Raw genomic sequence first — 17,797 nt, 5'->3', positions numbered from 1 at the left:
AAAAAATTGTATAAAAGCATAAATAAATTATACTATGTAAATTAGTACTAATATATTAATTTTTCTGGTTTGGGATCCGGAGTTTTATAAGAGAATTATTTATTATGTTCTTCTCGATGATGTTTATGGATTGGACACAGAAGAGGCTGAAAGAAACATTATCAAATTAGTAATTAAACAAATTCTATCATCAAGCATAAACAGAAATATAGTTTCTTAAAAAAAAACGATGTTTCTCGTCTGTACCATATTAGTGTAAATAGGGCGATTAGAAAACTTCAATATTTTAATACAAATACAAGAATCAATCTATCAGAGAATCAATGCCTCTATTTACCCCAAAACGCCAAGACCGTATTAAAAGGTTTATTGAAGAAAGTCAAGAGTGACAATTTAAGCTTGTTCGAATTAAAAAATCTGTAATATGAATCATGGGATATGTGTGAATCTAATCTAAATTATTAATAATAATTTAACAGTCTCTGTAAATTATCTAAATATCATGCAGGTGTGCTATCTACAAGCGGCTAGCATTTTATCAAAGCTTATTACCTAACGATAGACAACTTTGTTGCTGTTTGCGATTATTTTATAAATGTTAATAACTATTAAATCAATGTTATGAGAGTACTCAGATATAGTCTATTTGATGGAAAAAAACCATATTACCGCGGTGTAAGAACTAGTTTTGTGGAATATTTCTACTTCGACTTCGTCCGCGCGGAGTTTAAAAAGTCTAGTAATAAATATAACCTAACACACAGTTTTCAATCTGTCTCGTTTGTATATTTTTTATTTAAGTTTACAAAGTGTACAAAAGCTATGCATCCTGTCTTCCAGTCACGACAAGAAATTAGTTGCACGAATTATATTCAGTTGCATAGACTTTAAATAAAAATATAACTTGGTATTTAGTTAACGAAGTTAATCCTATTCACACGAAATATGAAATTCAAACTCACGATTTACGATAATGTTTAAGTCCGCGGTAAATTATTCTTGAAAGTTTAAACGAAATGCGCGGGAAAACTATTAGCAGCAGTGTAAAGCGCTACTTACTTGGAACGGTTCTGTACTGGGCGGCTTTTCCTTTTCGTCAGTAGCCGCTTTGCCACGCTTACCAGGACGCATGCGCATTGAAGTACTGACGACCTTGGGTCTTTGGACGCGAGGGTGCAACCAATCCGCAAATCTGTTGGCAGGTGGTTCCTTTGCTAGCTCCTCCGCTACAAAAGATATGTTTAATTTGGAATAAATTCCATTAAGTAAGGTTAAAGATTCAACAACTTGAATTAACAAGTGAATCTATGTTGCAGTACACAGGATGATCGAAAAGCCCCTATCATTAGGTCAAGTCACATGTTTATTTGTTGGATTCAATGCACGGAACGCATTGAAGACGGATTCGCAAACTACTTACTGTCATGAAAATAACTTGAACGTAAGCGGGCACGTGAGTGTTGACAAATATAGAGCTACGGCAAGGGTCAGGACAAATCGATAAGGTTGCGTTAACAATTTATTTTTAGATACATGCAAAAACTTTCCAAATACTCTTTGCTTAAACATAATTTATATATTTGCAAAATATATCAGTAACGACGACAAAGGCGAATATGTTTGATTGATATTACTTACCAACTTTTCTATTTATTTTTCTAGGCAAGTCCCAAGTTCCCGTGAAGTGTCCAAAGCACTTAGAAGATCCTTTTGGTGCTCCGGGTAGGAAGTGTCCGTTTATGTCGCAAATGGGCTTAGGGTCGGGCCGCATCTCAAGTGGGCGCGCACGAGTTGGTGACCATCTGGGCACTTGCCAGTTGCCCATTCGTTTAGGTGTTGTTTCTTGGTTGAACTGTAAGGAATGTAGAACGTAGGTACCTAAAGTAACAATATGAAAATTATATATATACCTGAAGTCTACCAATCCGTACTGGACCAGAGTGGTTGACTAAGGTCTTTTACCCCTAACCTAGGGTAAGCTGGATGAAGATTTTTTAATAAAACAGTCCAGAAAATGATAACGTGTTGCTATTCTTACAATTTTGCAAGGGTTGTGTAAAATTAATCTTTAAACTTAGTTAATATCTTCGTTGCAATTAGTAAAAGGCGTTTGTGTTTTCATTCATCACTGATGCATGACGTGTGACAATGGCGGGAAACACGTGGCAATGTCATTCAAATGTCGAAATGACATATCAAACACCAAAGGCATCAAGGCCCCAGTTCACCACTACTGTAATTGTTAAACCAAAAATATATCATTACTATTTGTGTCTTTTAAAATCGTACTTTAATTATTTATGATTTATTTTTTAATTATATAAATTAAATCTTAATTACGCAAAGATTTGTGCTGGAAGCAAAAACATGTGCTGGATTAATTTTGAACTTGAACTTTTTTCGTTCTATCGAAAAAACATGTATTATTTCTAGGTACTTTTACTTATAAAAATGAGTCTTTAAACATGAAAGATATTCCAAACACTAAATCAAAAGTTTAAAACAAGGAATCTTAAAATAAAGTGATTGTCAGAGAAAACATGACTATGATTGTAAAAGTGTATTGAGCAGGTGTCAAACCCCTATGACCTATTGTTACGACCATCCCTTCCGAGTACGTACAAAGGGTTGCAAATTACTATTTACTCCATACATCACGCTCCCATTACCAACAAATAAGAACGGGTGTCATAATTTAGAATTATACTGTCAAGGGCTTTTATAAGGGTTTTAAGATTGTTAGTTTATATTTTTTATGATTTAGTTCTATAACTAAAGTTTTTTAAATAGTAACTAAGCATTGCAGTATCTCTGTATATGCAATAGCTTTCGCCCGCGACTTCGTCCGCGCGGTATTATAAAAAAAAACTTAATAACTAGCCTATGTGTTCATGCAGACTACTATTGGCAAACTTCATCACGGTCTCTTGACCCGTTACTGAGATATGTACCTTATAAGAATTATCATTTAATAAGGTTTCGCATTTATAACATTAACAAGGAGTATGGAATTTATATACCATTTCCGATACAGATATAGGGATTTTTAAATGGTCTTGCAAGTCGACTTCTTTAGTTACGGTATAGTTACACAAATGTTTTGTTTATGGTGGTGAATTTTAACAGTTGTAACATCATGTATAGGGAATTTATTTAAGAGAATGAATGGTACAAGTATTACTACAGTGGTGGCTGTAAACTCAAACTAAAAGCTATAACACGCAGTCGAACTGAATCAAAATTCTAAAATACTGATGTCGCATGTTACAGTAATGGCGTACAGCATGACACGTAATTTGCATTTAGTGTACGAATAAAACATGCTACATTTAAGCTATGATTTATTGCAAATAAAATTGACATGTTTATAAAGCTTGATACCAGAGACAAATCTTTTATTTACTTTAACAAAACTGATTATGTGAATGGTCTACAATATTTATACCAGAATACCACAATTTTGCTTTCATATGGCTATTTACTGTTTTATATTTGCCTTTTATTTGTTATCTTCGCTATGGTACGATAAAGATATCACATACTGAGACCAGTGCCCTAATGAGAACGGCAAATACGATCTAAAGGTACCAGACTAAGCAAACTTTTTGCATTGAAATAGTTTCATAGAAATTGTATCTCTATTTCTATATTTTTCAGAATATTGAACCTCACGTTAGCTACAATCTAGACATATTTAAATGTATTCTTTTGACATATCTATGAATTACGATCTGCCCTCGCCATGTGTCACTTTTATGTGCCCTATAAAAACAGAAATCTCCCAAAACTAAAGCAGTGTCTCCTAATTCAGATTTGTAAAACATATTTTCTTCGTATTGTATTTTTAAACCATAGGCTTAGGATGTATCAAAACAATCAATCGTATAGACACAAGTGCGATTAACTAAACGCCACCGACCCAAGATGTCAAACAAGGATTACCATCCCATACAAAGCGGTGAAAAATTGTCGACAACCCGTAAAAAACAATCTGCCCCTCAACAATGACCATTAATGATTACACAATTAAATATCAACCGTAGAAATACTAGAAATAGAGTGTAATTTCGAATGTTGATGAGGATGAGGACATTTACTATGTAATTGGATGTATCTAACTCGGATTAAAGGCATTACAAATTGCGCGCAAATAAAAAAAGGTCTTAGCTTTAATAGAATAGGGGAGTGTAATAGTGTTGCAGGTGCGCTTTAGTTAAAAAGTACATGGGATTAGTTAACACGAAATACGAGAGAAAAAATTACATACTATTATAATATTATAGTTATATTAATTAGTGACATAAAAACAAACTAATTTTCCTTAATACTTAAGTAAATACTAAAAGGGACTATTAAAAATGATTAGGTTTTAAATCTTAATTGTAACCAGCATTAAATTAGGAAAATAAAATTAAAAAATGTTTGTTATTCCACCTTTTCTTAAAACTGAACAAAATATACCCAAAAGGTTATGTTATGGGTATTTTATCGTCATCAGCCTCAATCAGACGAAAATAGATATATAAGTTGAATATACTATTATAAAATGTCAAATACATAACCAACAACACGTAACCCAAAGGAAAGACATAAGTTTAAGTACTTACCTGCCCACTATCAAAGTTAAAAGCCATTCTTGAGGTCAAATTTCACTAAATATCACTTGTAAATTATGAAAAGGATTCAAATATATCACAGTTTTGCTTGAGGTTTGCCTAAATACGTCAAAAAGATTGTAAACATGTCAAAATTCTTTAGAAAATCGTACGCTCACGTCATATTTGTCTACGGTTTGAAGGCTTCGTATGAACGTGGAAAATTAGGGGAAAACTATTGGCACAACCGCCCTGTTGCTATGGAAACTATTTAATTTCATTAATGCACTCACGCAATATTCTTGTCCGATGAATATTTTCAAAAGAAACATTGCTTTTAAACCTTTTTAAATGTATACCTATCAAATTATTGATATGTTATCATGAGTTCCCATTGCTAAGAGTTAAAACACAATATGTAAAACTTTTTGTTATAATTTATTGGGTTTGAAAAACAAACATATGTAGATATTTCAGCAACGGGAACCGAGAAACATGTTTATGGACGTAGACCTAGAAAAAGGTTGAAAGTTGTGTCTTGTTTACGTTAAATAGAAATTAGTAATGTCCTATCAACCTTTCTAGCTTCTGGGATTGCTTTCTATGGTAAAGGTTACATAGTTAGAAAAAAAAGAAAAAAGATTTAACTCGAGACCTGAGTAGTAATTCTAAGTTGTCTATGAATTACCAGCAAGACTCAATCAACTAGTATTTTTGGGATACGATCGACAACGGAGTTAATGTTGAAATTGCTGACGGAGTGAACAATTCATCGCAGTAACATTTAAGTAAAAAAATACATAAAACTGTCAGGAATTGTAGACAAACAAATTGCGTGTTCGGAAGCGATGTCACAATGAAGAGAATTAAGGTTTGCCGTGACCTTCAACATTACGCTTTATATTTTATTTGTTATGTATAAAATTGTTTATTACAGCATTAATAATGTAATGCGAACCAACATTAGCTGGAAGATGTCGCTGGCAGGTACATGAATCTTTACATAAATTAAGGTTTAAATTTGTATTTGCTACCAGTATATTGTGACAAGGCTTTAAGTTTTCTACGGAAGATAACTTGACAGGAATTGTTGTGACTACCTTGCTTGGGCACCATACAGGACAATGCATAAGTAAGAAAAACAATAATTTACCTTTTCCATTCCCTTAGCAAAGAAGGGAATGTAATAATCTCATGATATTTAGGAAACCTTGTTAATTTCGGTGTATGCTGCCTTTTTGGGGATTCATTTTGTCTGAACAACAACTTTATTTTATCTACTTGAACAGTATCTTTTCTGTGTGGGGTAAAATACTTTTTGGTAACCCTACTCTTAATCGTCATTTATTTGAATTCATTTAAATATCTTGCATGCTATGGAAGACATTAAATCAAGTCTCGAAGTTTGTTCAGGTTAACTTTTAACCTTGAAATTTAATATTATTTTTAATGTCACGACTCTTGCCCTGACAAAATATGTAGCTTATATGCAGGGCTAACTTTTATATATTTATTTCATACAATATTTACTGATGTTTGCATTGATGAGGATCTTTACCAGGTTGGTTGGCAAAAGGTAACCAAAAAATTTACCCATGGGTAAAGAAATCTTAAGCGTAGAGCTAATCACAAGGGCTCCGACAGAGACTATGTTATGCGTGTTTCGTGTTTCAAGAGAATGAAACAATCTGTAACCATGAATAAAAGGATCAAAAGTCAATGACCGACCTTGAAATGAACTTACGCAAATTATTGAAAAATTTAAAATGTTGAATTCATGCGATAAATTTTATTGAAATTAAATTCCGAAAAGATAGAGTTTAATTGATTATCGTTAAAGTGTGATTAACACGTGAGATGATAAAGTACTTACTGTAGTACCTACAGTTCGAATACCAAAAAAAAGGAAACGTAATATGAAGAAAAATTTTGAATTTGCTGTTCGAAATTTGCTAAGTGCCTAACGGCTATAATTATTTACTTTGAATCTAAAAAACAAAGATTATTATTTCATTCGATATAGTTTTCTCTTTACTTCATTTTCCATGTAACAAATTTGTTACAGAAGGTAAAACGTGGTACAGACATCCAGCTGTACCCTGAAACTGTATCGATCTCTGAACGTGTCTGGTCGTTCATTATCTCACAGCACCTGATGCCGAGGCCGGGATCGATAGGCGGGGCCGAGCGGTATTGGAGGCTGAGTACGGGGAGGAGTCGGGAACACAGATGTTATCAAAGTAACAGGGATAACACTGAAATAATTGTTGCAAAAGGAAATTTCTAAGATAATTCTTGTTTTTTCATAATTCAAAAAATACTACGCGACAAAGGAACCGAGATTCGCGTAGGACCAAGTTAATTGTTATAAATATTTTTTATTAGTGTGTTTATTCCCTATTACATCAAATAAAAACGATATATCACTTAGCCAGAAATAGACATGCCAATTTACCTAAAATTAGATATGTTTAATTCATATTTTACTCAAAACGTCCGCTACGTTTCAATGCCTAGATGAAAAACAAAGTCTAGAATAACACATGAAATATTTTTTTAAATTACGTGTAGATGAAGTCGCGGACGAAAATTAGTTATTATATTATATACAATATCATAATTTGTGAAAAAAAAATTAGACAAAAAACAAGGACTTAATTATTTTTTGTCTAATTTTTTTCGTGTAACAACCCTCTGGATCTCCCGTTAGGCTCCGCCCTCAAGAGAGGGATGTTCCAACCCTCTTTCGGAGGACATATAAACTGCATCCCAGTTCACATTGGGATCAGTGTGATTTTATATGGTTTTCCGTGACGTTCTGACTATTTTAATGGTGACGTAATTCGTGTGAAATTATTTTAAAAATAATTACTTTCGTTTCACGGCTTGTTTAATCAAAAGGTGAGTTAATAGTTCTAAAAGAATCTAGAGATATTTTGAAATGTAAAGATCACATCGGTACATGGCTCTTATCTTGAATAGCTTACAAAATTTCAGAAACAAATTATGAGATGTTTTCCATCATTGAAATTTGCTTTTCCCTTTGGGATATTAATTAGTACAAATCTTGACTATACTTGCCATTTTATTTGCATATTTACTTACTGATATTAGGAATACCAATGTTATTTTTAAAATACTTAGTTAATATATTTTCCATCGTCTCCACGCTGCCTGCGTTTTACTAGATAGATACATTAGAATAGGCAAGGTTGCAAATTCAGAGATTCCACGCCCGGCTCCTTGCACATAAGGCAAAATAAAAAGCGTAAAATACTTATACTTTACGTCTGTCTTCTGTGAGATTGAAAATGAATGTGCGAAAATATTCCTCCCAAATTCCATAACAATGACATCTGTTATCAAATACCAAGATCTAATACAATTATTACCGTATTTTACCAGGCGGTCATAAGTGCTTTGGGGGCAGGAAGTCCAATCGATTCGATACGGTTAGCAAGCATGATTCGATTACGTAAGGGCAGAGGGTAGCAAAGGCGATATAAAAAGAATAAATACGGATTTATTATCCCCTAAAGAGCTCGCTTAGTGCGAGGTGTGAACCCGTGATGTATTATTTATCTCGACAGCTATGCCCGCGGCCGGGGAATTTGATTTGGACGTGCACAAACAAACGTGCTGCGGTCGCAAAGGGTTACGTCGAACTTGACACAATATTATTTCGATAGAGTACAAATAAGAATACTTTGAATAATCACAAGTTAGCAACTTTAACGCTTACTTATATACCTTATCATTTTATTGAAATATTAGTAATGGGGATGTTCTTCGTTTCAATTCTTTTAAAAAATTTAATAGACTTTTATTTTTAAATTTCACATTTATTTTTAACAATATAATAATATCATTTTAAAATAATTTCAATGATTCCTTAGTTCCATTTTGTGATTCCTAATTAAAAATTTGCAACAAAAAAATATATTTGTTTTAGATAGGAAATGAAGAGCTGGCTGGAGAGTGGCATTAGTATGGACGACGGCGCGCTATCGTGCATGCTCGCAGAACCGCGCGAAGCACTGCTGCCTATCACGGGCAGGGAGAACTTGGCACCCAGGAAACGGTACGTACTCATAATTGATATTGGGTCCAACTAACTATATCTCGGGAAAGTCTTTGGAACGAATAGGACACATCACACATCAAAATCGAGCCGCCACCTGAAATCGCTGAATTGGCGAAGTGACCGTTGCCCATAGACATACGCAATTGCATATGCGTTGCCTATCTTTAATCGACGGAGGAGAGGATGCACAGAAAAAATATTTTCCCTTTCCATGCATCCTCTCATTCGGAAAGTTCACTTTCACTTCCCATTTTTCCTTATAAGAAAAGGGTGGGAAGGGAAAGAGGACAAAATTAGGCCTCCGGGACGCACACTCATAAGACGAAACGCGGAATTGCTTCCACTTCACGCCTGTCTAAAAGATAGATAGAAAGTCAGATAAGCCATTTAAGCTACAATTCACAATAGAACGGACATTTAGGTGGATTGATCGATACATGGATGGCTGTTAGAAGGTATATCTAGAGCGGTTCAAAGGACTTCGCTGAAATTTGGCATAGATTTAGAACATAGTCTAGAAGAACATATAGACCATGAATTGTTTTATTGCAACTGTGCGCGGACGGAATCGTAGGCGATATAAACCCGTATGAGTTATAATAATTCTGATTGTCGGGCAATAATGTAATAAGGTGTTGGCACAATATATATATTTTTCATTTATTTTATGTTTAGGGAAAGAACACTAGAACCATGCGCGTTGTCCGAAGAGGCATACCTCTCAAGTGGGACAGGGTCTCCCTGCGCCGGACTCTCCCGGGAAGAGCGTAGACGACGACGTAGAGCTACACTGAAGTACAGGACAGCGCATGCCACCAGAGAAAGAATACGTGTGGAAGCATTTAATGCCGCATTTGCGTCACTCAGGCGACTCCTACCAACATTACCTCCGGATAAGAAACTATCGAAAATTGAAATTTTAAGGCTCGCAATATGTTATATAGCTTATCTTAACCATGTATTAGATGCGTGATAGAAGAAGATTAGTTAAGAATGAATTGCAATTCATTACGTAGAATTTATTTCATATTATTATTAGTCAAATGAATATGCAAATATGTATACAAATTTTGAATTTTTCTACTGTTACGAATGTCTTGTATTTAGGAACTAGTCATTATTCTTTTTAAGGTCTTGTAACTTTCACATTCTTAAGATGTGTAGCTGATATCAAGAAACGTTTTATCAATTCCTGTATAGATAAGATAACTATTCAAATTAATTATAGTGTCAAATTTTATATTAAATTTAGTAAGAAAAAAAAATTTAAAAATTTAATTGTATAATCGTGGATGGAGCCAAAGATTGCTACTACTTTTATTTTACTATAATTAAGGTTATGTTATGTTCGTGTTGTGATTTTAATCGATGTCTTCCTTGTTTTGTAAATAAAAATATCCAATAACTCTTAAACATCTTTATATTTACAAAAAAAACATATCACATAGGTACAGTTACTGGATTATAACAATTACAGAAATATAAATAGAAATATTTTCGTACAAATAACAAAAATTACAATGAAAATATTATTTATGTACTTTCACAACATGCAAGGTATTTAGTAACTTAAATCTAGAGTCAATTTAATGCTGACAATATTTATTTCTTAATAATATCATTAAAATAACTCAAGAACACTGGATAGAATACCATACCATGCAAAAATCCAAGAATCACCAAACTGAAAAGCATTCTAAAGAAGAACATTTCAATCAATTCAGTGTAAGAGAATGCTAAAACTATTATCGGAATATTCGTTAATGTTATTCCCGTAATTATAGTTGCGCCTACTTTACAAATTGCATCTGCAACTCTTTCATTCGGAGGACATTTGCTGGTTGCAAAAGCGTATGCCAAATGACTACAGAATTCAACAGCAATACCTATAGATACGATCAAATTCACACACGATACAGCATTCAATGGAATATTCCAGATATACATAACACCCATCATATCTATAACAACCATAATACTAGTAAACATAACAGTAAAGGTCGTTAAGACATTAAATCCGGTAGCTAATAAATTAATAATCAATGCTCCTATTAAACAAAAACCTAACGAAGAGAATGTATCACCCCACATTGTCAAATACTGTTCATAAAATACATAAAATACTGAATATGGAAACACTTCAACATCTTTACCCGTATGTTTCTTGATTGCCGAAGTTATATTACCGGCAACTTCGTACCCGTATTTAACAGCATTTATATACTCGTAAGATGTTCCCAGCGCTACGTGATATGCCATGAAGCCGGTATCGTGAACAGTAGCACGCCCTTCTGAATCTAACACGTAATTAACAAAACTCGAGTAACTAGCCAGACCTCCTTTGTTACATTGATCGTTCGGAGTGTCTTGGAGGAAGAACGGTATGAAATTTTCGAAAGTTTTTGCATCTGGTCGTAAGCCGTTGCCGAATTCATCTCTGCCAAGAGAACAAAATTGACATTCGGGGGAAGGATCTGTACTAGAACAGAATCCACCGCTTGTAGTATTGTACTTGCAACAAGACCCAGTTAAACCTGACCAATCGAAAAAGTCATCTAACCAAGAATTAGAACTTTTTGCTATAAACGTAACGTTACTGTGGCGAGCAGCTAAGAATATTTGGGTTGTGAGAGAGTCTGGGTAACATAATTGACCTCCACAAATGACATTTTGATCGTTTGTGTCTGTAAAGTTTAACCCACCTTTCAAAACGAAATAGAGCGGTGGTCCAAGACGTAACACATCGTTTACTGATTGCAAATATCTGTACATATAAGAATCTGTAGGTAAAACTAAATTTTGATCTAATCCTATTTCAAGTTGCGGTATTAATATTATACTAATCGAAAATATTGCCATAAATATAATTGCTACTACAATTTTTACTTTCCAATTTAAAATAAATTCAGAGTAGGGTTTCATTAATCTCGCGATGATACTCTGATACGGCGTATCTGCGTTCAGAGGATCATTATCTAGAAGGACTTTCTTCTGAACACAGCAAAATACATCTAATCTGTTTTGACTGGCCCTGTCATAGTCAATTGATAATATCGCAACAACGGTGGTGATTTGGAAAATAAATAAGAAACCTAGAGACAAGGAAGCAAACACCGCAAACGTGACCACTGCAGGGAAATTAGCGAGACTTCCTATCGCAAAGCAAGTGATTTGTGTCACTGAAGTAACAAACATAGATGGCCCAACTATCTTCATCATTTTTGTGAACACGAACGTTCTCTTTTTTGTAGGACTAAAGTTTTCATTGTAATCATCATACTCTTTCAAGTTAGTTTCTATATCGTGTAAGGTATTAACCATTAGAAAAACATTATCTACTCCCACGGATAAGACAAAAAATGGTATGACGTTAATCGCTAACAACGTCACTGTAATTTGAGCGTAACCCATTACACCCATTGCACAAAAAATGGAACCTAAAACAACTATTATACAACTTATACCTACTGTTACTTTGCTATCGACCAACCAAGTTCTACAATATCGTATGTTTCCTAAAGCTAGTATAACGTATATAAACATAAGTAAATAACTCAGAGCAATTGGTAAAATTTCTGCTCGTGAAACTCGCTCAATTTCATCGGCAATAGACCTCTCAGCACCATAACTGACTTCGACGAAATCAGGTTTCCAATTTGCTTCATAATCGTGTAATAAATCAAGAAACTGCTGCTCCCATTCGAGCACAGGCCGCAACTCTTCTTCCAAAAGGAAGTTACTAATAGGAAAGTTTATAAGTAGCGTAGTGGCGCTTAACATATTGTCTCCCGTCACACCTCCGAAAGAAATATCCGGGTCGGCACCGGCGCCCCATTCGGCCATACAGTTAAGGGCCAAGTAATTATTCAAACAATTCTGAATAGTATCCAAGTATGTTTCATTATTTATATTGTTGCGGTCTCTGCCAAAATAAACCGATGCTGACATGAAAGTACATTGCTCCAATCTCTTTTCACCGCCACGAGGTCGAAGAGGTGCGTAGCAAACTTCTTCCAAAACGACGCCCCCGGTGTCTCTACCAATGTTAAATATGGCGTCTTCTAGTTTGACTAATTCTTGCAAGGCCTCTAATCTGAAAGCCGGGCCATATGTCACATTATCTACTTGAAAGGGCTCCAAACCAGTAAACTGAAGATAAACTTGAGCAGCGCGATAGAATGGCCCGAACCGTGAATTGAAATAATTTAACTCTGTCCGGCTCCTCGAATCCGGTGCAGACCAAAGTTCGAGAGGATTTGAGCTTACATTGAGATTCAAAACACCAAAGAGCATAGCGAAAGCTATCCAAGTGGTGACCATGATAGCAAGTACAGGGTTTTTTGACGAAAAAGCACCTATTGCAGCAAATGTTTCTTGGAAAAATCTAATAAAGACATTGTCTTCGGGAACAGATTTGGAATCATTATTCTCAATTCTTACGTTTCTCAACCTTTTGTATTCCAATATTGAAAGTATACAGAATATTGTAACACCGATGACAAAAACAACTATTCCTATTGAGAAACTAATACAGTTTACTGAAAGAACTGTGCAAATACTTGGCGGAAGCGGCTCAGTTCCAACAGGGCAATTCGCGAAGCAGTCGACGCAACTGCACGGAAGATCTTCTCCAATGGTTTCTTCACACGGGGGAGCGCGGGCGTTCATCGAATCCTCTTCTGTCGGCCATCTCAAAAAGTTGACTTGAACAGGAGCCAAAGGATTTGTCGTAGTATCTCCAGTAAATCCGAACCAAGCGTCTGCGTCGCAAACGGGAGCATTGCCGCACATGAGATTAATGGCCGGCATTCCGGTTTGAGGGACGACCACACTGGCACATGAAGAATGAGCGTCCAACATAAAATTTTCGAAAACTCTGTAATCGATCTCATTGACGTACGGAGTACCATCCGTCGCGTTTAGCACTGTTACTTCTACGAACCGCGCCTGATCTGGGGAACAATTCATTTCACAGATTTGTCTAACGAAATTTCGTAGGCACGTCGGACATCTGCCGAGAATACCTTCGGCTAACATCAAGCTCTCCTGCATTTTCCTCAACTGGATGTCGTCGCAGCATGTCACGATATCTTCGAGCGGCTTAATACTACCGTATTCATCGTATACTAAAAACGGACATCGCGATTCCAGAATTTCCATGATCTCGATTCTGTCAGATTGTGTTAAATTTATAAGAAGGGCTGGAGGATCGTACGGGAAGGGACACGGCTTTGCGAACCCATTGATCTCCACACACTCGCCGCGCATTACACATCTCGCTCTAACACTGTACAGACAGTTTAGAATAACTACTGTAATTATAATTAACTTCATTGTTTATAGTTATTAAATATAATATTTGTCACAAAACTTTCATTTTGTTGTGGACCACTGATTCAATTGACCACTTATGATACTAATGTGACTAATGTTTCGATATTAAATTCGGCCAGTGTTAATCTGGTATATAGTTAATTTGATACGTTATCATCATTTAACGCAGGTGGCCGATAAAAATATATAGTAGAAAGATTACAGTGCTATTTTGTTTGAATCATCGAAATTTGCTTTAATGTAATAACAGTACTAAAATGTCGAGGCGGGGGACGCAGGTGTCGCTAGGAGCCTCCCTTGGGATCGCGGCCATTTTCCTCTGCGTACATCTATCGCCGATATATCTGCACATTCCCATACATTTAACATGAGCTAATAACGTGCGAAACAACTTCGTATATCTTCGTCAGAAGCGAGACAAACTTACTAACCATACAAAAAAATAAAATAAATTTATATTGTATAGAGAATGGGGAGATATAATCAGTAACGTTGTTTAATTTTAATTCTAACCGAATGTACAAAAAACTGTAGTAATTCGAGGGCGGTAATAGTAATGTAAGTGAATTTCCCGCGCCTCTAACTTATAAATGTGCACGTGTCGAGAACGTGGGGCTGTAATTAGATATAATAGTGTGGAAGATATATAATTACATATATTTCTACGTAAAAAAAAACAATTATAAAACTTCAGAATGTGCAAAGGAAAAGGTTCACTGGATTTGATATTGTTGGTTAATCAGCTACATAAATTAAAAAAATCGATTTTATATACAACGTTTAAAATCTTAATTTTAATCTTAACGGACAAAAAATAATAGGTGATGTAACCAAATTTGCATGATTATTTTTTAATCGCAACTTTGTTTGTAATTTTTCTAACGTTTCATTTTTAAAAGTAACATAGTAGCAAATTATAATCACAGTTGTATTTGAAAACACCACTCAATACTCGATTAAAAATGAGATTTTCACGCCTAGTTACGATTACATTTACATTATCCGGCAATTAATAAGGTAATACGCGTGATGTAATTGTGGGAAGCTTGTTACTGCGCCCCCTGGGGGTGGGCAATGGGCGTCGATTACACCACCGCTGGGATGATTTCCCCAGACAACGCGCAATCGATCAAGTGCGAACACGTGACCTGTCAACGCTTTTTTTAGAAATACACATGAGACCTTACTGACGTTTTTTATTTCAAGTCAAAGAACAAGAAAATAATTATTGAACTAGTAGTAAAACTATGAAAGAGAATTTATTAATATCCTTTAAATAACCATAATTATGTAAAACATGAAAAAGTCAAAGCATTAAAAAAAAGTCAAAAGGATCTAAACTGCAATGCTTGAGTCACATTTCATAAAATAATGTTTATTAATTTTTATATATGTTAAAACAATGCCATCTATACTTGTTTTTAAAACATATCAAATCAAAGTTCAAAATTGTGTGAATCCTTGATTACAAATTAATACAATAGATGGCGTTGTACGAACAACGCTAGGCTTGTATATTTCTTGCAACTCAACAACAGGTGGCAATAACACATAGTTTTCAAAGTTCAATTAGTCTTCCACAAGTCTTCAACAAAAATCTTGACATCGATTTTACATCATATACGTAGCTATACATTTTTCATTTCGTCTGATGGCAAATGTCCGGCCGTAACAACCAGGTAAACCCACGCTAGCGGAAATATACTCGCGATAAAACCGTGCCTACATCAAGTAACTAAATATATTTGAAGTTTTTAATTTACGTATAATTTATTTTTAATTCATTTTAGAATGTATATATTTATAAATCTTTCTAAAGTACGTTAGAATTGTTTTTTTAATATAATTTTAAAATAGAAAGCTTCCTCGTTCCTTTTGCAGTATCCGACGTCTCTGCGACCTGTCTGGTTGCCAAACATTTGACTGTGAACTTCATCATCCTACTCTCGCCAAATTCATGGCCAGCGGCTGTAAACAAAGTCGGTGCATGGTGCCAAGTCTCCCGGTTATCGCACACGTCACAGCATGTGGCCACTTAAATCAGCCTTAAATTTGTTTTCACTCGCAAATATGTGAGGTCTTAATACACAACTAAATTTATTTTTAAAACGGGTCGGTTATATTTGGACATTTCAATTTATATCAAGTCGTTCACCACACCATACAGACATCCTGGTTGAAACAAAGGTGAAGTAGAAAGTCATGGTCTTGTAGGGAACGAAGTAAATACAATTACTTATAACTTTACATATTCTTTCAATACAGATATTACACAAAGTGTTTAATTATTCAAAGAGTCTAAAAATATACAAAAGCGTTGTCGTAAGAGACAGTGGAAACATGGTAACATTTCGGAAGCCAAATTTTTGAGCGGGTAATTTTAACAACTCTCGTTTCTGCGACGCCCGTGACGTCAAGCGAACATCAATATTTTGCGCGAGTGAAAATATCACAACACGTCGACACTTTCGTTTACAAATGAGCACGGGATTATCTTAATTAAGCTCTCATTTTGCACGTTCATGCTCTGTGCCTCACGTGTACGAACGAATTCCATATATTAGATTGTCATTTTTGTTATCCGTGTACCTACTAATATACTATACATAATATATTTTAAAAGTAATAAGTAGCTCTTAAACATACTTCATTACCTTCTTTCCTCCCCAACAAAAAATTTACATGTCGCCAAGTTGATAATATTTTAGGCTATAGAAAATTTATTAGTAAAATATATTTTGTATCAACTGCTTATAACCAGAATTCCAATTTGGATCCACTTACTTGTGTAAAATCTATGTATGATGTAACTAATTTATTTGTTGAGTAATAATTGTGTTTTATTACAATACAGATATTGTTTATACTTTCGCAACTAAATTGTTCAATAATAAAAGTGAAAAATAAATACCCCCTGTTCTGTTTACATATTTAGAGAAAGATATAAAAATATCTGTATATAATAACACTATAGAAAGTTAAAACTTAACTTACCAATTTAACCTCAAATTAGTAAAAACCCCGACCGACAGAAACTGCTACTGTTCACACTTAACTTTTATCTCTCAAGTAGAATTAAAGATTTTTCTCAAAAATCCACTGATTTTTCAACGACACTGTTTTATGTGAGTTTCTTGAACACATAACTAATTATTTTTTACTACATAGGTCTTATGTAGTTCCTAAATGATATTTACCTAACGCCAATTACAAGATAGGTAAATCCTCCTAGCCATTAAACAATCGAAGTCTAATTAGAGACAGGTAAAAAATAAATAAAAAATGACATTCACAATTTCCTTGAAGAACTTTTTTCTTTAATTATTGCAAAAAATTTTTACAATTGTAATTATAATGTTTAATAATTATTGTTCAAATTTTAAGCGTTTAAAAAAATAATAGATTTTGTACCACAACCTTAAATAAAATAAAAAGTTTCTAACCTTAATAATCAATATTCGTCAAAGGAGTATGGTAAAACAGCTGCGGACGTTTGTCTATGGAGGGCCCACGTCGGCCGGCCGCGGTTCGCGGGCCTCGGCGATCTAGAAATTTCTTGAACGCTTTGAATTGAACATTCGCTTAGCTGAGTCACTTTAGAATTAAATTCTAAGCAATGTTGTTTAGGCATTTTGTTTTTAGCTTTTAAATATCTACCTACTCTTCTAAATGCATTCATTCTTATATTTTATAAAAGTCATAAATGTATTCATAATTGTTTCAAAATTCATTCACATTCTTTGTAAAATATTTTATCAGCAATTTTGTGGGATTTTCCTTTTTA

General features: G+C 34.4%; 2 protein-coding genes across 6 annotated transcripts; one reads left to right on the top strand and one right to left on the bottom strand.

The window, feature by feature from the left end:
* Position 1: 1 nt before the first annotated feature.
* LOC106121704 (protein Flattop) lies at positions 2-17,483 on the bottom strand. Of its 5 annotated transcripts, none has more exons than XM_013317476.1 (4): positions 17,457-17,483; positions 1,639-1,852; positions 1,060-1,226; positions 2-146 (listed from the first exon to the last, which is right to left on the bottom strand). In XM_013317476.1, exons 2-4 carry the CDS (start codon positions 1,823-1,825, stop codon positions 96-98), a joined length of 405 nt encoding a protein of 134 aa, XP_013172930.1. In that variant the 5' UTR covers positions 1,826-1,852; positions 17,457-17,483; the 3' UTR covers positions 2-95. The 5 variants fall into 5 exon arrangements, with proteins under 5 accessions (XP_013172930.1, XP_013172929.1, XP_013172926.1 ...); XM_013317475.1 differs by lacking the exon at positions 17,457-17,483 and adding an exon at positions 17,008-17,091; XM_013317472.1 differs by lacking the exon at positions 17,457-17,483 and adding an exon at positions 4,608-4,832.
* On the top strand, positions 8,555-9,652 carry HLH4C (Helix loop helix protein 4C). The gene is made up of 2 exons (XM_013317477.1): positions 8,555-8,676; positions 9,355-9,652. Exons 1-2 carry the CDS (start codon positions 8,555-8,557, stop codon positions 9,650-9,652), a joined length of 420 nt encoding a protein of 139 aa, XP_013172931.1.
* Positions 17,484-17,797: the final 314 nt, after the last annotated feature.

Source organism: Papilio xuthus, unplaced genomic scaffold (assembly GCF_000836235.2).
Source record: "Papilio xuthus unplaced genomic scaffold, Pxut_1.1 DF826938.1, whole genome shotgun sequence".
Taxonomy (NCBI): Eukaryota; Metazoa; Arthropoda; class Insecta; order Lepidoptera; family Papilionidae; genus Papilio; species Papilio xuthus.
This window is presented reverse-complemented; position numbering and strand designations above follow the sequence as displayed.